This window comes from Dermacentor albipictus, chromosome 5 (genome assembly GCF_038994185.2).
Source record: "Dermacentor albipictus isolate Rhodes 1998 colony chromosome 5, USDA_Dalb.pri_finalv2, whole genome shotgun sequence".
Classification (NCBI taxonomy): Eukaryota; Metazoa; Arthropoda; class Arachnida; order Ixodida; family Ixodidae; genus Dermacentor; species Dermacentor albipictus.
Genome location: NC_091825.1, coordinates 173,480,367 through 173,500,889, shown reverse-complemented (window position 1 = coordinate 173,500,889; position 20,523 = coordinate 173,480,367). Strand labels below are relative to the sequence as shown.

General features: G+C 43.3%; 1 protein-coding gene across 12 annotated transcripts in view; it reads right to left on the bottom strand.

Annotated features, from left to right (window-relative positions):
- The window catches only part of LOC135897507 (intermembrane lipid transfer protein VPS13A-like), a 1,023,564-nt gene that overhangs the window by 546,383 nt on the left and 456,658 nt on the right, over positions 1-20,523 (bottom strand). For all 12 annotated transcript variants that reach the window (XR_011514733.1, XR_011514732.1, XM_070539327.1 and 9 more), the window contains 3 exons: positions 8,026-8,245; positions 7,743-7,964; positions 7,257-7,390 (listed from right to left, as the gene is read on the bottom strand). Coding sequence is in view for 10 of the 12 variants with exons in the window: in XM_070539327.1 (XP_070395428.1) it covers positions 7,257-7,390; positions 7,743-7,964; positions 8,026-8,245 (576 nt within the window). In the remaining 2 variants the exon portion in view is untranslated. The remainder of the gene's footprint in view (positions 1-7,256; positions 7,391-7,742; positions 7,965-8,025; positions 8,246-20,523) is intronic.

Here is a 20,523-nt window from a genome sequence, read left to right as displayed (position 1 = left end):
AATAAAAGGTGTGAAGCAAGCAGAGACAAGAGATGATCCGGCGGGAAGCAAGTGATGGTAGTTCAAGTGCACGTTTTAGTGCGGTTATGCTGGTATCACGAGAGTAATTGGAAGTTATAAACCGAGCAGCGTGATCTTGTATCGCTTCTATGTCATAGGTTAGATACGATTGGGAAGGGTGCCAGATAGATGACGCATATTCTAACTGCGGACGTACGAATGTTAGATATGCTAGCTTTCTAATTTCTGGTGATGCGGCTTTCAGGTTGCATTTTAAGTATCTAAAGGTGCATGAAGCATTAGAACAGATAGTGTCAATATGAGTTGCCCATGACAGTGTTGCTGCAATGTGAATGCCAAGATATTTATAAGACGGGGCATTATTGGTAGGAGCTGAATTTATGGTTTAGGTGTGACTGGTTAAGCTGTGGTTGTGGGTGAATGACAGAGCTTTGCATTTAGTAAGGTTAAGCGGCATGTACCATTTCTCGCACCATACTGCGATGGAATCGAGATCCTGTTGTAGTGCGGTGAGTTCATGCAAGCCGTTGATTGGGGAATATAGGACACAGTCATCCACGAAAAGACGTAATTTATTCTTAATGTTAGCCGATAAGTCATTGATGTAGATGAGGAAAAGTAGAGGCGGTAAACAAGCGCCCTGTGACACACCCAATGTTATGCTGCTAAGAGATGAATTATGTTTCTTAACAAACTCGGCGAAGGCTACAGTTTGGCGGATAACATGCTTGCTGAAATTTGCCTTCAATAACGAACCACAGAAAACACCAATGCTGCACCGTGTGCTTAGTTCGGCCCACCCGCATAGCCGGCTAGTGAGGAAGTGAAGCTGGGCGCGACTGCAGCGCCACGAAGGCGCAGACGGGTGACGGTTCTGCGCAACGGTGCCGAATTTGAAAACTGAAGCTAGCCTAGTAACGTTGGGTAAGGCAGAGCAGGACATGATGCTACCACACATTCAAAGATTTTGAATGAGGCTCATGCCATTACAGTACCAGTAAAATGTTTGTATGTGCCAGAAAGCTCTTGGGCACTGCATATACCCTGTCACGTGCTCCAACTGTTACATCAAAGAGAAACCAAGACACAGAATGCCTGGAGGGAAAGGTTGCAGTTATAGAAGCCATAGAAGCTATAGCAATGACTGTGGATGCCCTCCTCAAACACTAGCAAGAAGATGCTGTTTGTGTGGGTCTTCTCAAATTGTGCAAAGGTGGCTGGCCGGACTATTCATCGGATGTGCCTCAACTACTGCTCCACTATTGGAAAGAATGAGGCAGCTTATCTGTCATCAAAGAACTGCTGCTGAAAGAATGCAGAATAGTGGTTCCTAAGCCCCTCCAGAAAGCTATGCTGCAGAAGATTCCCGAGGGACACCAAGGTATTGCAAGATGCAAGGCCCTAGTGCATGATTCGGTATGGTGGCACACTATCAACAGTGAAATAGAGAAGATGGTGACTGGTTGCATGAATTGTGTGCAAACAAGAGTCCAGCACAGTGAGCTTCTACTTAGCTTAGTGTCTACTCCTGCACCCAGGGGTCCTTGGGAGTGAGTAGGCGTGGATCTTTTTGAACTTAAGGGCAAGCGATACATGATCCTTGCAGATTACTCCTCACGGTTTCTGGAAGTGATGAGCCTATCCTCAACAACGTTGCAAGCAGTGATTACTGCCATAAGAGTTGTTCTGCTCGTTTTGGTATAACATCCATTGTGGTTTCTGACAATTAGCCACAATTTGCTGCTGAAGCTTTCATAGCCTTTAGTAAAGCATAGGGCTTTTTGCACGTCACTGCAAGTACGCATTACCCACAAGCCAACGGGGAAGTGGAGCAAATAGTGTGCACCTTGAAAGATATGATCTCAAAGTCGCAGGATGTTTACTTGGCTCTTATGACACTGAGATACATCCGGTGTTACAGGCTACAGCCCAGCACAGCTGTTGATGGGCAGACGTTTGAGGACAACGGTTCCAAAGGTCAATGACGCAGTAACTCCAAAATGGCCGCCCATGTTCAAGTTTAGGAAGAAGAACGATGCAGTCAAGAAAAAGCAAGCATACAATTTCAACAGACATCATGCAGTCAGGCAGTTACGCTCTTTGGAACCAGGAGAATTGTGTATACAAGGTATCCCTTGTGTGGTCAAAGTGGTAAGCCCGGTGCAGAGACCTCGGTCGCACATAATCGAAACACCAACAGGAGTGATCCAGAGAAACTGTAGACACCTGGTGCCCTTAAACATGAAGTCAAGTGATAGTACCCCGTCGCCCTTGGAAAACGTCGATGCAGCACCAGTGGGCAAATCTCCATGAGAAGAGCCAATGGATCAACACACCTATCGAATGTGGACTTGCCAAATTGTCAAGAAGCCTGAAAGGCTGGGCTTGTGATCGCATCATGCCTTTCAGGCTGAGAAAGGGGAGTGTAGCGACCGCTCGTGAGTGAACACTTGATTTACGCAATGACAATTGTGTGAGCTGCGACAGAGGGTGCATCCAGTCTATATGTGCTGCAAGGTCGTGGCATGTGTGTTCTGTGTAATAAAAGGGGAGGAGGAGGAGGAATAAACTTTATTTGTGCACAGCAGATTTGAGACCTAGGCTTCTACCTAAATGACGGTCTCAAGCCCTTGGGCCCTGGCGGCATCTTCGGCCTGCTGGATTGCCTTGAGTTGGTCTTCCGGTGCACAGCTGAGCAACGCGGTCTCCCACTGCTATCTGGTCTTAATTATTTTATTCTGTATGGGTGTACGAGGACAAGCCCAAACCATATGTTGTAGGTCCGCCCTTTCTTCACAGAATCTACATCTATCCATGTAAAGGTCCGGGTAGTAGCAATGGTAGGCCACCGGATTCGGATATGTATGTGTTTGTAAAAGGCGCCATGCCGTCACTTGCCGTCTGTTTCACGAGGAGTGTGCCGGGGGAAAAGGGCCCTTCCCAATTTATAGTGTTTGGTGATCTCGTTAAAGCTGGTCATCCGGTCTCTCTCCGTCCCCAGTATTTGTTGCGTGTCACCTGCTCGGCCTGTCAGTTCTCGAGCCAGGTTGTGCGCTATTTCGTTCCCGGGAAGGGAGGAGTGTGCGGGTGCCCATATAATATGAATGTCGCGATCTTCACGAACGTTGTTTAAAATTCTCAGTGCTTCCGGCGAGATTCTTCCTTTTGCATAGTTCTTGACGGCTGTCTTGCAGCCGCTTACTGCAATGTTAGCTTCCGTGGAGGCTATTGACAGTGCTAAGGCAGCTTCCTCCGCCACCTCTGCCTTCCATGTTTTTCCCGTCCCACTAACTCTGCAGTCACCCTCTAGACTCGTAGCAACTATCGACATACTCTGTCCATTTGCGTACTCCGCCGCGTCCACATAGACCACGTCCCTGGCACTACGGAATTTTTGTGGAGAGCTCTCGCTCGTGCGTTTCTTCGACCTTGGTGAAACTCCGGGTGCATGTTTCTGGGGATTGGGGGTGTTGATAGATGTTCCCTTATTTTCCTTGGGGTGTCTCTCCGCACTCCGTGCTGTGCTTCGTAGGTTATCCCGATGTCATCTAAGATCTGTCTCCCCGTCAAACTCTGTGTAAGCCTTTCATACTGCGCTACTCTCTGGGCCTCAATAAGTTTGTCTAATGTGTTGTGCACGCCAAGCGCCAAGAATTTCTCGTTTGAAGTATTTGCCGGAAGTCCCAAGGCTTGCTTATACGCCCTTCTAATAATGTAGTCTATCTTGGCTTTCCCCGCAGTGTAGAGCTTGAGGTAAGGAACCACATATGCAATACGACTGATTACGAATGTTTCTATTAATCGGATGAGATTGTGCTCTTTCATGCCATAGTGCCTGTTGGATATCCGCTTTATTAGTCTGATTGTTTGTTGAACACTATTGTCAAGTAGTCTAATGGTTTCTCCGTTATGGCCGTTTTCGGATATGCGGAGTCCCAGTATTCTCAGGCTCTCCCCTATCGGTATCGTGGTGCCTTCTACTGTGACCACAATGCCCGGCCTTTCCCTAATGCTTTTTCGACCGCGGCATGTGGGCCTATAGAGCAGAAGTTCTGATTTTTGCGAGGAGCATCTCAGTCCCTTGTCTTTGATGTAGTCTTCCACCGTGTTTACTGCTGTTTGAAGGATCTCTTCCACATGCCCATCGCTTCCACCCGCCGCCCAAAGGGTGATGTCGTCCACGTAGAGGCTGAGTCCGAGTCCTTCTATCTTTTCGAGTCTCGCAGGAAGACCGATCATTGCCACGTTGAATAGAAAGGGAGATAGGACTGAACCCTACGGGGTACCATTATTACCTAGCTTGAGTGCATCCGATTTGGATTCTCCAATTGAAATCTTTGCGGTACGATCTGTCAAGAAGTCTTTGATGTACGCGTATGTTTTACGTCCTACATCCAGCTTTTGGAGATATTGTAGTATGGCCTTGTGCGTGACGGTGTCAAAGGCCTTAATTAGATCGAGACCTAGTATTGCCTTAGTGTCTAGACTTTTCCTGCGTCGATAACTTCGGTCAAAATCCAACCATGGTAAGTGGGTAAAGTCCTCCATCATCTATGTATCTCATGAGACGTGTGAGAACCACATGTTCCATGAGTTTACCAATGCAGGATGTCAGTGATATGGGCCTTAAGTTCGTCAGTTGTGGTTTCTTTCCAGGCTTTGGTATAAAAATGATTTGGGCTGATTTCCATTGACTTGGAATGCTGCCTTGCTCCCAGCAGTTACTCATGTAGTCCATGAGAGCTCGGATGGATACATCGTCGAGGTTCCTGAGTGTTTTGTAGCTTATCCCATCAGGTCCTGGTGCAGATTTCGAGTTGAGCCTGGTATGTTCATATCTGACTTCTGCCTCTGTAATAGGGGTATCAAGATCAGGATTTTCGTTAAAGGGGCTTTTGGTGTTTGGTCACGAGAGTGTGCAGTCGTGCTTGTAAGGCGTTCCGGCATCGACAGTGCCTAGGCCATGTAACATGCGACAGCAGCTAAAGCACACAGTGAGCGGGGCGTGATAGGATCTTATCGCACTTGGACTTTATACAGAACATGATGCGGCTCCACTTCAGCAGTGGCTCTTGTCGCGCAGCACGCTATTTGAGAGGTGCGTTTGCAAACAGCTACTTGTAATTAAATCATTTGACCATCTGTGTCCATGGAAGCTTCCATTTATTGTCTCGACATTACTTTGCAGCGGTAGTGAAATTTCATTATATTGAAATGGCATACAAACACACTTCGTTATATTGGGGTTCTAAATACATGCTTTTCTATGGACAAGAGGTTATGAAAAGTTAAATACTTCGTTATATCAAGAATTTTGTTATATTGAAGTTCGTTATATCAAGGTTTAACTGTATTATGAATCACATCGCTCAATGTTAATGCTTCAACTCTACCTGCACACTTCAATTGTAGCCAAAGTTTGCTTTGTACAGAAATTGCATGAAACTGGTACCTTGTGGTATGTATTTAAAGTAATGTGCTATAGATGTGTTCCACACTACTCTGTTTGGTGCAAAAAAAAGAGCCTTTTCTTTCTTACCACCAGTGAGGCCAAGCAGTTGCATTGCACATTATTGCTGCGGTGTACATTGCCACCTTGCATATTGTTGTTACAGTGTACAATAAAAGCTCATTAAACCATACCCACTTATACAGTAGTTTCGTTTTAAAAGCAGTAGAGTTAAATCTCCGATTCAGTGGCCATTGAAAATAATGCATTTTGTATCTGCATAGACCATACCAGCTTACTGCATACATATCGGTTAACACGTAGTGTTTCCTCTTTTCGTCTCGCAATCACGGCGGTGCACCATCCCCATCGGGCGGCCCAGCAGAACAACAAGCCTCAGATATCAGAACAACAGCCTCCAAGTGCCCTGTGCATTTGTGCCTGAAGCCACATGAACATGAACATCATTTCACTGCCTTGCCAAAGAGCGTTGTGACATTGTGCAAGCTAGGACTCACGTCATGCCGAAGCTCGGATAAAAACAACGGGTGCTCAGCATAGAAACAAAATTGGGCATTGTTCATGCTATCGAATGTGGCCCGAAGAAGTCGGTGCTGGAACGTGACAGGGATCTACCATTGACAACGGTGTGCAGCATTCCGAATGCAGAGAAGTTGCTCGGCAGCGCTGCTGTGACCGCGGAGCGATGACGGCTACGAGGTTCAACTTTTGGCCATCATTGCCTCTGTTGTTGCCAAAGTGTCGCCTAACGACAGTGATGGTGACAACATGGAAAGCGACAGCATGGACCATTCAGGCCCGACAGTGGCAGAAGCTGCGCATTACATCAGCCTCATGAATGCAATCGTCGCAACGAGAAAAGCACCCTGCAATGAAAAAGGCGCCCCGCGACTTCTGCAGCGCTACTGCGCCCGTGCAAGGAGAATATGCAACGCCAACAAGAAATCTGCAATGCGAGCGTCTGCCGAGAAGAGGGGGCTGGCTGAAAAGCTGGCTAGCAGTTTCAGTAAGTTTGAGGCCGCTGTCGTCGCTGCTAGGCTGCCACTGCATCAAATGAAAATAGCGACTTTTGTCGCGCGTAGTGAATAAATACTGCATGTTTTTGCCCTTTCATCGCACTCTCCCCGAGTTCCATTTTTGACAGGTAAGTGGGCAATCTCGTGCTATTTCGGTTAAGCACTACTACCGTTTAGTACATACTTTTCCTAGCTCCGGCCAACTACAGTTTAACAAGGTTTCACTGTATTGCATGGAGCATCACACCTCACTACAGCATCAGAATCCTAGAATATATTAAAGTGTAGGGATAATTGCTACCAATGATGCATTTAGGATCATCCAATGGCAGTTTTGACCACAAGACATGGCATGCAACTTTGCTCTCTCCTGATGTTCCAGTGCATTACACATTTAACATACAAAATGTCAACCAGTGAATTTGATTATGATATTATCATGAAATTTGTGTCATGTGACCCCTTGTGTAATACCCCGTTATGGGGTCATTAAGAAATAAAAATGAAATGAATGAAATGAAATTTTCTTGTAAGATTTTATTCAAACTGCTTAGAAATGTCATTTATGCTAAAATAAGGTCTCTTGGAAACTTGTGAAACATATAAACTTAATTTACATTTTCAACATAAGAAAGTTTTCAGCAGAAAGTATTTCATTATATTGAGATTTGACTCTAAGTAAATTGATTTTTCAATCTAATGTGTCTTTTTAGAAATATCAAAAAAACTAAAAAAGAAATGTGGCCTACATTCCACAACTTGAAGAAAATTCTGGCTGCAGTGGAGGTGATATTGATGTTAAGATGGTCCCGAGAGTCAGCAAGTATGTATGTTGCAAGAGGAGCCTCGCTCAAGGTGTCTTCTGCACCGTCCCGAGCATCACCTGCATCAAACAAATTGAAACTGGCAAGTCCAAAGACAGTTCAAGAGCTCCAAAAAACTTTCCAGAATATATAGTCACTGTTTGCACCTTTTTCACTCCCTATATGAATATAGGTTCAGTAGTAGAAAAATTCGGAAGCATGATATGTAAATTTAATTGATGTATGCCTTTGTCATTAAAAAATCTGAAAAGGCAACACATAGATTAACTCATTATTTGCTACTACTCGGGTCAAAGAATGTAGAAAGTGATTTATCTTCAAATCCAAAGGAATATGTCCAAAGGAATATAATTATACTCTTCTTTCTGCTGCCATGCTTCATTTATTGTATCAACATGAATCTCTGAGCACCTTTCTCAAGAAATACTGGCCGGTCATCTGCAGTAGAGAGCTCGTTGTCAGCCATTTCAGTCTCTTCGGACTCGGACTTAGGCTCGGCAGCAGCCTCATTATCACTCCGCTCGTCGTCACTGCTGTGGTCCGAGAAGAGGTGCCCAAATGCATGTGCAATCCTCTGCAGGACGTTCTCATCAGTCTCCGAATCAGAGTCCACCGCCACCAGTGTTGAAGACTCTGAGGTGCAAAACACTTTGGTAAATGTGTGCCCTCAGCGTGAGCCCCTCACCGGACGCACCCTTAGACCTGTGGCTGAGCGCCCTCTTGGCCCGTGTGATTGGGTGCCTTCGGATGACGGTCATCTCAGTTTCTTCCTCACTGGCATCATCTGAAGTGCTTGCACTGCCAAAGGAACCGGTATTTGACACTCCATCCAGCCCATCAACAGCATCAACAAGCAGGTTTGAGCTGCGGTGGTCTTGTGCTGAGGCGATTGTGTAACTGTGATCCTTGAACACCTGCATGGCGGAGCACTCATTTACTTAACAGGAAACATCCGTGATGTAACCATGTCAATACAATCACAAACGAGAATGTTCCAAATACAGTCGAATCCCATTAATCTGACACTATCAAGGCCAACAAAATTGATTGAATTATTCAGTGAATCAAATTAAGTGAAATAACTGCCGTGAAAAGCACGAAAGCAGAAGGCAAAGAGAACACACACGAGACGACGCATGTGTCTTCCTTTTGTGTGTGTGCTTTTATGTCACTCAGCAAGAAACAACTAGACCAAGAGCAAGTTCTATTGGAGTTGAATAAGTGAAGGAATTACGGTCACTGACCAAGTCTGATGAATAATCTGACGTTTCGGAAGCGCGTACGGGTTCCTTGAATTTGTTGAAGTTGAATAAACAAGAGGCAGAAAAACCCAAAGATACAGTGCAATCTTGAAGCCTAAATGAGGTGAAGCTTGTCAGAGTTAGCGAGGCAGCAGAAGTAGCGGATGAGAGGAGCACAGCGTCACCGCCTGTATCTGCTAGCTGTCTGCATCACGAGGACAAAGGTGCGGTAGGATGCCTGTTGACAGACAAATGTTAATGACAGGTTATGCATACAGAAATACAACACATACCTAAATATACATTTACAGCTTCAAACCCCATGCATCACAGTGGCACACCCATTTTGGGAGAGTGGCCAGAAGTGGGCACATAGTCCAAGTTGTCTATTAGGCTAGACAGCAGCGAGCAACAAGTTGTCTAATGGGACATGTACCTAGTGGCCCATGCAAGTTATCTACATATATTCACAAATATATCTGGCAAGGAAACATGACTGTAAAGCCAAGAGGCAAAGTAAGTTACGCTTATAAAAAATGCTACAACACACAGCCCATTCATTTGGCAGTATTTATCTACTAACACACCCTCAGATCAAGTGTGCACCTAATTTAAAACCAAACCACTCTTTACTAGCCCACCTTAGTTTTTTGTCTGGGTCTCGAACTATATATGGGGTGTTCCAACTATCATGCACCAAGATTTAAATATATGCAAATGCCACGTAGCTGCACAGAACCAAGGTAATGTTGTTTGCCGTCGCTTGGAGACGTTCAGATTATTTTTTGTATTCTGCTTAATTACATTATTAAACTTATTTAAGCTTTCCATTGCTCAATACGTTCTACGTAAAAATGTTTTTCCAAACGTGAAAGAAGCCTGCAAATATGGGCAAAGTGCCTTATGTGGCCAGTCATGTGGCACTACTGTTTGTAAACATTTCGTGCAATCAATCTCAGAGTGACACCACTGGATATTTGCCAACGTAGTTGCTCTTTGGGCAACATGTTGCAGTGGCTTTAAAGACTCTACTTCCTTCAGCTGCCCACTTTTCTAAGGAACACGCCAGGGATGTCATTCCTAGACCCTATGCAGGTTGTCAATTTGTCCACAAACAACTCTCTGCATTGCAATTATCCCAGAATGCTCAATAAGACAGCCAGCACAGAGGCACGGACTTCACACTGGGCTTTCTAGCTCTCCTCTGGTCGCCATGTCACTGTGTGGGTCTATAAGAGAAGCTTCTCTCCTGTTACACCAGGTCCTACAACGTATAGAGTCACCTCAATGATGTCAATTATGAGATTGCAAAATTGGGCCCTGCCTCTTGGGCTTCCCCACTACCGACTGACGTTGTGCATGCTTGGCAACTAAAACCAGATTATGCATTCCACTAGCTGACGCTTACGCCAAATGTAGGAGAAATATAACCATTTTTCCTTCTCAGTTATGAACCAACTCACCAAAATAAATGTTCTACTATGTCATATTTCACCTACATTGGGTGTAAGCACCAGTTCTTTGTATTCATCCCATCCTACTTTATTCTGTGCAACCATTATTTCCTTGTCAGTTATTAACCAACTCGCCCAAGAAAATGGTCTACTAAGTCATATTTCTCCTACGGCGGATGTAAGCACCAGTTCTTTGTATTTGTCTTGTTTTTGTTTGTTCCACGCTACTGTTTTTCCTTCTCAGTTATGAACCAATTCGCCCACACAAATTGTCTACTAAGTCATATTTCTCCTACATTGTGCGTAAGCACTAGTTCTGGGTATTTGTCTCGTCCTTGTTTCTTCCACGCTACTGTTGTTCCTTCTCATTTATGAATGAACTCGCCCACGCAAGTGGTCTACTAAGTCATATTTCTAATACATTGGGTGTAAGCACCAGTTCTGTGTATTCATCTCATCCTTGTTTGTTCCACACTACTGTCTTTCTTTCTCAGTTATGAACCAACTCGCCCACGCAAATGGTCTACTAAGTCATATTTCTCCTACATTGGGCATAAGCACTAGTTCTGTGTATTCATCTTGTCCTTGTTTGTTCCACACTACTGTCTTTCCTTCTCAGTAATGAACCAACTCGCCCACACAAATAGTCTATTAGGTGATATTTCTCATACATTAGGCATAAGCACTAGTTCTGGGTGTTCGTCTCGTCCTTGTCTGTTCCACGCTACTGTTCTTCCTTCTCATTTATGAACAAACTCGCCCACGCAAATGGTCTACTAAGTCATATTTCTCCTACACTGGGCATAAGCACTAGTTCTGTGTATTCATCTCATCCTTGTTTGTTCCACACTACTGTCTTTCCTTCTCAGTTATGAACCAATTCGCCCACAAAAATGGTCTACTAAGAAACATTTCTCCTACACTGGGCGTAAGCACCAGTTCTGTGTATTCATCTCATCCTTGTTTGTTCCACACTACTGTCTTTCCTTCTCAGTTATGAACCAATTCGCCCACGCAAACGGTCTACTAAGTCATATTTCTGCTACACTGAGCGAAAGCACCAGTTCTGTGTATTTGTCTCATCCGTTTGTTTCCTGCTACCATTTTTCCTGCTCATTTATGAACCAACTCACCCATGAAAATGTTCTACTAAGCCATATTTCTCCTACATTGGGCATAAGCACCAGTTCTCTGTATTCGTCTTGCCTTTTTTTGTTCTGTGTTGCCATTGTTCCTTCTCAATTATGAACCAACTCGCCCGCTTAAATGGTCTACTAAGTCATATTTATCCTACATTGGGCATAAGCACCAGTTCTTGGTAGCCATCTCACCCTTGTTTGTTCTACACTTCTGTTTTCCTTCTCAGTTATGAACCAATACGCCCACACAAATGGTCTACCTAGTCACATTTCTCCTACACTCAGCATAAGCACTAGTTCTGGGTATTTGTCTCGTCCTTGTTTGTTCCACGATACTGTTTTTCCTTCTCAATTATGAACCAACTAGCCCACGCAAATGGTCTACTAAGTCATATTTCTCCTACATTGGGCGTAAGCACCAGTTCTGTCTAGTCGTCTCATCCTTGTTTCTTCCACACTACTGTTTTCCTTCTCAGTTATGAACCAACTCGCCCAAGAAAATGGTCTACTAAGTCATATTTCTCCTAAATTGGGCATAAGCACGAGTTCTGTGTATTCATCTCGTTCTTGTTCATTTGGTGTTACCCTTTTTTCTTCTCAGTTATGAACTAACCCCCCCCCCCCCACCCCCCCCCCAAGAAAAACTTTCTATACTTAGCCATATTTCTCCTACATTGGACATAAGCACCAGTTCTTTGAATTCGTCCCGTCCTTGTTTGTTCCACGCTACTGTTTTATCTTCTCAGTTATGAACCAGCTCGCCCACGCAAATGGTCTACTGAGCCACATTTCAACTACATTGGGCATAAGCACCAGTTCTATGTATTCGTCTCATCCATGTTCGTTTTGTGTTAAAATTTTTCCTTCTCAGTAATGAATGAACTCACCCCCCCCCCCCTCCAGAATAATGTCCTATAATAAGCCATACGTCTTTTACATTGGGTGTAAGTGGCAGTTCTGTGTACTTGTCTCATCCCTGTTTGTTTCCTGCAACCGTTTTTCCTTTGCATTTATAAACCAACTCACCCACTAAAATGTTCTACTAAGCCATGTTTCTCCTATATTGGGCATAGGCACCAGTTCTGTGTATTCGTCTTATCCTTGTTCATTTTGTGTTATCATTTTTCCTTCTCAGTTATCAACGAACTCACCCCAAAAAAAGAACATTCTATACTAAGCCATATTTCTTTTACATTGGGTGTAAGCATCAGTTCTGTGCACTCATCTGGTCCCCGTTTGTTTCCTGCTACTGTTTTTCCTTTACATTTATAAACCAACTCACCCACTAAAATGTTCTACTAAGCCATATTTCTCCTACATTGGGCATAAGCACCAGTTTTCTGTATTCGTCTCGCCCTTGTTCGTTTTCCGTTACCATTGTTCCTTCTCATGCATGAACTTGCCTCCCCCCCCAAAAAAAGGTTCTATACTAAGCCATATTTCTTCTACATTGGGTGCAAGTGCCAGCACTATGTACTTGTCTCATTCCTATTTGTTTCCTTCTACCGTTTTTCTTTTTTCAGTTATGAACTAACTCACCAAAGAAAATGTACTAAGCCATATTTCTTTTACATTGGGTGTAAGTGTCAGTTCTGAGTACTTGTCTCTACCCTGTTCATTTCGCACTACCATTTTTCCTTCTGAAAGGCACATTCAAGAAGTGAAAGTACCAATAAATCCCCCAACACACAAGTCTCAGCATGCTTTTGTTTCTTTTTGTGCAATGAGATAACAAATTTCTATTGTAAGCAGCCAAACCCTACTTACAGATTCATTCATTCATTCATTCATTCATTCATTCATTCATTCATTCATTCATTCATTTATACTGTCAACCCACATTGGGTCATTACAGGAGTGGAAGTAGTACAGAAAGATCATACAAAGTGTTACATTCCTTGGCAGGTAGTGGAGCATCATACATCAATGTTGATTTTCTAGGTACAAGAATATTCTTTCAAATGAAAACTAGGTATACAAGGTATACAAGATCAAGAAAGTGTGTTGTACACAAACGCACTCAAAGTGGCATACAAAGGTGATGCATAGAAAGACATACAAAGAGTGTCCAGACCCTAGCAAAGTAATATCCGGTACGATCGGAACATTGCACTTCTAATACTGTCTTCATAGTTGAGCAAATATTCTAACGAACTTACACTTTCTGGAAGATGCACTATAGAGGTGTACTGATGAACAAATAAAGGTCACAGGGGACAAATTATGTAAAATATATAGACTTAACTTTTTCCTGAAATTCACCTATTGATGGCAGTTTCACTATAGCGTCTGGCAGCCCGTTCCATTTACTGTTAGCCTTAGTGAAAAAACTAAATTTAAAAGCATCAATAAAGACAGAGGGAGGGGGAATGTACATATTGTGTCTATGCCTAAAATAGGTGTCTGGTTGGATGATCAAGTAATCGTTTCTAGTTATGCTAACGAGATCATGAATAACAAGAAAGAGAAATTTTAGTATTTCGAGGGAAATTCTTGATTCTAGAGAGGGTAGATTGGCAATTTTGTTAAGTTCTGAGGGGGAGTCATGCCGCCGATACTTATTGTAAAAAAACCTTAAAGCGAGGCATTGAATTTCATTAACTTTAGATTTATTCATTACCGTGTAAGGGTCCCATATTATTTTGACGTACTCCAAGGTTAGTCTAATTAACATTTTGTAAGCCAGAATTTTTATTTCAGGAGTTGCGCTGTGAATGCGTCTTCTTAAGGACCATAGTGCATTGCGTGACTTGGTACACATGTCATCGATATGAACATTCCATCTTAAGTCGGACACATTAGTAACACCAAGATATTTATGAGCAGAAACCCTTGTTAAGGAAGTGTTCTCAATGGAGTATGTATAAAACAGAGGTTTCTTTTTTCTTGTAGCCGTCATGACAACAGTTTTATTTGTGTTTAATACCATTTGCCATGTGTCACACGAGGTTTTAATTTTTTGCAAGTTTGATTCAAGAAGAGTCTGGTCATCGGGTTTTTCTACCTTATTATACAAGACACAATCGTCAGCAAACAGCCGAATGGGTACTGTAATATTATTAGGCATATCATTAATGAGAATTTAAAAAAGGAGCAGACCCAAAACGCTGCCTTGGGGTACACCGGATAGTACCCCTGAGGAATCAGAGCGACAGTTTTCAAGCACAACGTACTGTTCTTTGTTGAAGAGACAGGATAAAAACCATTTAGTGATCATCGGATTTTTGAAAATTTTATCAATCTTTAGGAGCAGTTTAGGGTGGGAAACTTTATCAAAAGCTTTGGCAAAGTCAAGGAATACTATGTCTACTTGTTTGCGTTCGTTCAAGGCACTTGTGAGATCATGTGTTAATTCAACCAACTGAGTTATTGTCGAAGTGCTGCTTACGGAAACCATGTTGGCAGGGATTTAGGATATTGAAATCAGCGAGGTGTAGGGATAATTGTTTGGAGACAATATGTTCTAGTATTTTGGCACATGTACTAATTAATGAAATAGGTCTATAGTTATTAACATCCAATTTATTACCACTTTTATGAATCGGAACACTTTTCGCACACTTCCAAGCAGATGGGAAGCAGCCAATAAAAATTGAGGACTGATAGATAACTGTAAGGTATTACAAAAACTATACAAAAACTATACAAAAGCTATACAAAAACTCTTTAGGAATGTTATCAGGTCCTGGGCTCTTTTTGCTATCTATGTTCAATATGAGATTTAATGCACCTTGTTCATTTATTTCAATGTCATTCATAGGAGGTTGATTGGGAACTTCATCAAAATTAGGTATGGAGAAATCGTCTTTAGTTTAAACGGTAAAAAAAAAAAAAAAACTGTTAAGAGACTGAGCTCTGTCTAAAGTATTATCCTAAGAGTCAGTGCAAGGCGAGGGGTTTACATATCTCCAGATTTTACTAGGAGCATTTTTGAGGAATGATACCAAGGTAGTGTTGAAGAAGTTGGTTTTTGAATCTTTAATAAGTTGCTTAAATTCCTGGCTCATATTCTTGATAACGTTAATGGAATGTGGGCTACCAGACTGTCCAAGCACCTGACACCTTCGCTTTAATCTTCTTTTTGCATTAATAATGTCTCTGGTTATCCATGGATTTCTTTTTCTAGTGGTCTTAAGACAGTGCGGAACATAGCACTTTATGCAATGTTGAACCACATTGGAAAAATGATCCCAGAGTTCATCAATGCTCTCACCAGAACGGTGCATAGTAATGAAGTTTTCAAATGATAAGGCAAGGTAATCTGATATGCATACATCATTAGCATCTTTAAAATTCGGGATCAACTTTTGCAAGCGGTCCGCTGAGATCCTTGCATCAAGCCTAAAGCATGCGATAACCATTTTGTGGTCAGACATTCCATCCTCAACCGAGCAGCTAGAAAGATAGGTATGTAACTGCTCAGAAAGAAATACAAGATCTAGGATTGAGGAAGTATCCGCACACACCCTAGTATGTTCTGAGACAATCTGGGATAAATTAAAGCAGAATGTCAAATTAAGCAGTTCTTCACAGGATCGAGGTTCAGATGAGCCTGGATCCATTATTACCCAATTGATTCTAGGTAAATTAAAGTCGCCAATCAAGCATATATTATCTGTGTGGCAAAACCTTGCTTCCATAAATGCTCTAAGGTTTTTCATTACGCTGTTGGTTGAGCCAGGAGGTCTGTAAAATACACCTATGCAAAGTGAATGGTTTGAAAGTTTTACTTTAATCCATAGAGCTTCGATATTTCTGAAATCCGGCAATCCTGTGTACGTAATGGAATTTTTTACAAGTAATCTTACGCCCCCTCCTCCACTGCGTCGGTCCTTTCTCAAAAGAGTGTAACCGCAGGGAGTAACCTCAGCTTCAGAAATGTAATTGTGGAGCCATGTTTCCGTAATGCCAACAATAGCTGGCTCATGCTCGAATAGAATACTTTCTAACACATCTAATTTATTCAGTATGCTGCGGGCGTTAAGATTTACGATCTTTAAACATGCAAGGTCGTTTGGTTGAAGTCACGCATCCCTGCTCATTGAAGGATCCGAGCACGCATAGCGTACGCTGCAGAGGGTGCTAAGAATACCTGGCTCCAGACAGGCCGCCATTGGAATCTGAACCTGGCAACGTTTAACGTTAGAACGTTATCTAGTGAGGCGAGTCTAGCAGTGTTATTGGAGGAATTAGAGGGTAGTAAATGGGATATAATAGGGCTCAGTAAGGTTAGGAGGACAAAAGAAGCATGCAGTGCTAAAAAGCGGGCACGTACTGTGCTACCAGGGCTTAGCGGAGAGACGAGAACTAGGAGTCGGATTCCTGATTAATAAGGAAATAGCTGGTAACATACAGGAATTCTATAGCATTAACGAAAGGGTGGCAGGTCTTGTTGTGAAACTTAATAAGAGGTACAAATTGAAGGTGGTACAAGTCTATGCCCCTACATGCAGTCATGATGACCAGGAAGTCGAAAGCTTTTATGAAGACGTGGAATCGGCGATGGGTAAAGTCAAAACAAAATACACTATACTGATGGGCGACTTCAATGCCAGGGTAGGCAAGAAGCAGGCTGGAGACAAGTCAGTGGGGGAATATGGCATAGGCTCTAGGAATAGCAGAGGAGAGTTATTAGTAGAATTTGCAGAACAGAATAATATGCGGGTAATGAATACCTTTTTCCGCAAGCGGGTTAGCTGAAAGTGGACGTGGAGGAGCCCGAATGGTGAGACTAGAAATGAAATCGACTTCATACTCTGCGCGAACCCTGGCATCATAAAAGATGTAGACGTGCTCGGCAAGGTACGCTGCAGTGACCATAGGATGGTAAGAACTCGAATTAGCCTAGACTTGAGGAGGGAACGGAAGAAACTGGTACACAAGAAGCCAATCAATGAGTTAGCGGTAAGAGGGAAACTAGAGGAATTCCGGATCAAGCTACAGAACAGGTATTTGGCTTTAACTCAGGAAGAGGACCTTAGTGTTGAAGCAATGAACGACAATCTCATGGGCACCATTAAGGAGTGCGCACTAGAAGTCGGTGGTAACGCCGTTAGACAGGAAACCAGTAAGCCATCGCAGGAGACAAAAGATCTGATCAAGAAACGCCAATGTATGAAAGCCTCTAACCCTACAGCTAGAACAGAACTGGCAGGACTTTCTAAGTTAATCGACAAGCGTAAGACAATGGACATCAGGAACTATAATATGGATAGAATTGAACAGGCTCTCAGGAACGGAGGAAGCCTAAAAGCAGTGAAGAAGAAACTAGGAATAGGCAAGAATCAGATGTGTGCGTTGAGAGACAAAGCCGGCAATATTGTTACTACTATGGATGAGATACTTCAAGTGGCTGAGGAGTTTTACAAAGATTTATATAGTACCAGTGGCACCCACGACGATCGTGGAAGAGAGAATAGCCTAGAGGAATTCGAAATCCCGCAGGTAACGCCAGAAGAAGTAAAGAAAACCTTAGGAGCTATGCAAAGGGGGAAGGCAGCTGGGGAGGATCAGGTAACAGCAGATTTGTTGAAGGATGGTGGTCAGATTGTTCTAGAGAAACTGGCCACCCTGTATACGCAATGCCTCATAACCTCGAGCGTACCGGAATCTTGGAAGATCGCTAACATAATCCTAATCCATAAGAAAGGGGACGCCAAAGACTTGAAAAATTATAGACCGATCAGCTTACTGTCCGTCGCCTACAAAGTATTTACTAAGGTAATCGCAAATAGAATCAGGAACACCTTAGACTTCTGTCAACCAAAGGACCAGGCAGGATTCCGTAAAGGCTACTCAACAATAGACCATATTCACACTATCAATCAGGTGAAAGAAAAATGTGCAGAATATGACCAAGCCTTATATATAGCTTTCATTGATTACGAGAAAGCGTTTGATTCAGTCGAAACCTCAGCAGTCATGGAGGCATTACGGAATCAGGGTGTAAATGATCCATATGTAAAAATACTGGAAGATACCTATAGCGGCTCGACAGCCACCGTAGTCCTCCACAAAGAAAGCAACAAAATCCCAATAAAGAAAGGCGTCAGACAAGGAGATACGATCTCTCCTATGCTATTCACCGCATGTTTACAGGAGGCATTCAGAGAGCTGGAGTGGGAAGAATGGGGGATAAAAGTTGATGGAGAATACCTTAGCAACTTGCGATTCGCTGATGATATTGCCTTGCTTAGTAACTCAGGAGACCAATTGCAATGCATGCTCACTGACCTGGAGAGGCAAAGCAGAAGGGTGGGTCTGAAAATTAATCTGCAGAAAACTAAAGTAATGTTTAACAGTCTCGGAAGAGAACAGCAGTTTACGATAGGTAGCGAGGCACTGGAAGTGGTAAGGGAATAAATCTACTTAGGGCAGGTAGTGACCACGGATCCGGATCATGAGACTGAAATAACCAGAAGAATAAGAATGGGCTGGGGTGCGTTTGGCAGGCATTCTCAAATCATGAACAGCAGGTTGCCACTATCCCTCAAAAGGAAAGTGTATAATAGCTGTGTGTTACCAGTACTCACATATGGGGCAGAAACCTGGAGGCTTACGAAAAGGGTTCTGCTGAAATTGAGGACGACGCAACGAGCTATGGAAAGAAGAATGATCGGTGTAACGTTAAGGGATAAGAGCAGATTGGGTGAGGCAACAAACGCGCGTAAATGACATCTTAGTTGAAATCAAGAAAAAGAAATGGGCATGGGCCAGACATGTAATGAGGAGGGAAGATAACCGATGGTCATTAAGGGTTACGGACTGGATTTGAAGGGAAGGGAAGCGTAGCAGGGGGCGGCAGAAAGTTAGGTGGGCGGATGACATTAAGACGTTTGCAGGGACAACATGGCCACAATTAGTACATGACTGGGGTAGTTGGAGAAGTATGGGAGAGGCCTTTGCTCTGCAGTGGGCATAACTAGGGTGATGATGGTGATGATGATGATGACTGTCCCCCTCTATCAAACTTCTAGCTGTTCCCACATCAGGCCTAAACTGAAGTAAGCATGTACTCTTTAGGAGTCTTACCAACCTAATCACATGAACTAAGGGTGTGCGAATACCGAATAATAGGTTTTGAGTTGAATATAAATTTGAATTTGAAAAAAATAATCAGAATATTGAATCAATATCAAATATTGAAAAATTTATCCCATAGTTAAATGCTTACAAATTTTGTGCAAGAAGACACTGTGCTGAACATGTTCAGGAGTCTACTAGCATTGCTAAACAAGGATGTTGCAAGCGACCGAGAATTTTGGTACGTGGGAATCAAAATGTACAGTGTGGTCTACTCTTAATAAAGGGAACACCAATTTACCGTAAAAACCGGAATGTAAGTCGAACTTTTTTTCAAAAAACCATCGCGAAAAGTCGACCCTCGACTTATATACCGGACATTGGCGGAAAAACTACGGAAGTCTTGCAACAATGGACGGATGAAGTAAACAGCCGCCTTCGCCATCGCCATCATGCGCGGCGTTTGTTCTTTATTCTATGGCGTGGCGACATTGTGGCACCGGCATTTTGCGTTTCCACTGTCGCAAAGTTATATTAATTAAAGGCTGCATTTTCATTTTGTTTCAAAGGAGCGGAAGCCGATGTCAATTCACCGTCGCCTTCAAGAAAAAGGCGATTGAGTACGCCGAAGCCCACGGCAACCTGGCGGCACAGCGCGAACTTGGAGTATCCGAAAATAGCATTTGGTAGTGGCGGAGGCAAAAGCAACGTATTACAACTTGCAGCAACCAAAAGAAAACGTCATTTCGTGGCCGGATCGCAGCAGACTGCAGAACTGGAAGGCAAGGTTGCGGAGTCCGTCCGAGAGCTGCGTGTAAGATCGCTGCCTGTTGTCGAATGCATTCATTTGAAAGCGGTAGAGATAGTACGCGCCTATGGACTGGACAGCGAGAAGCACTCGTCATCCGACTCTGTTCAAACGTGTTGCTCTGATTCGGAGTAGCGCTTGCGGACTTCGTGCCCTTCTGTGTACTGTACACCTGACGAATTTTTAACAGTATCGCGCGACCGTCGACCCGCGTGTTTGTCAGCACCTTTTATCATCATGGCACGGAGCGGCGAAAAAGCGAAAGTAAGGGCATGTGTACACATGCGCGTATCTCGTTTGTTTCGCCACTCAGCGCCGTTAATACGGTGTTGACAAGCACGCGGGTCGATGGTCACACGATACCGCTAAAAACTTGGCCAGGTGCACATGCGAGAACATTTAAATAAATACTGTCACCATTGTGCAACCCGCTGAGTTGCATTTGTTTATAGGTAAGGGTGTCATGTCTTTCGGTACTTCTGCCACTGAAAAAGATTTTTTTCATTTTTAGAATTTGTTAGTTGGGGG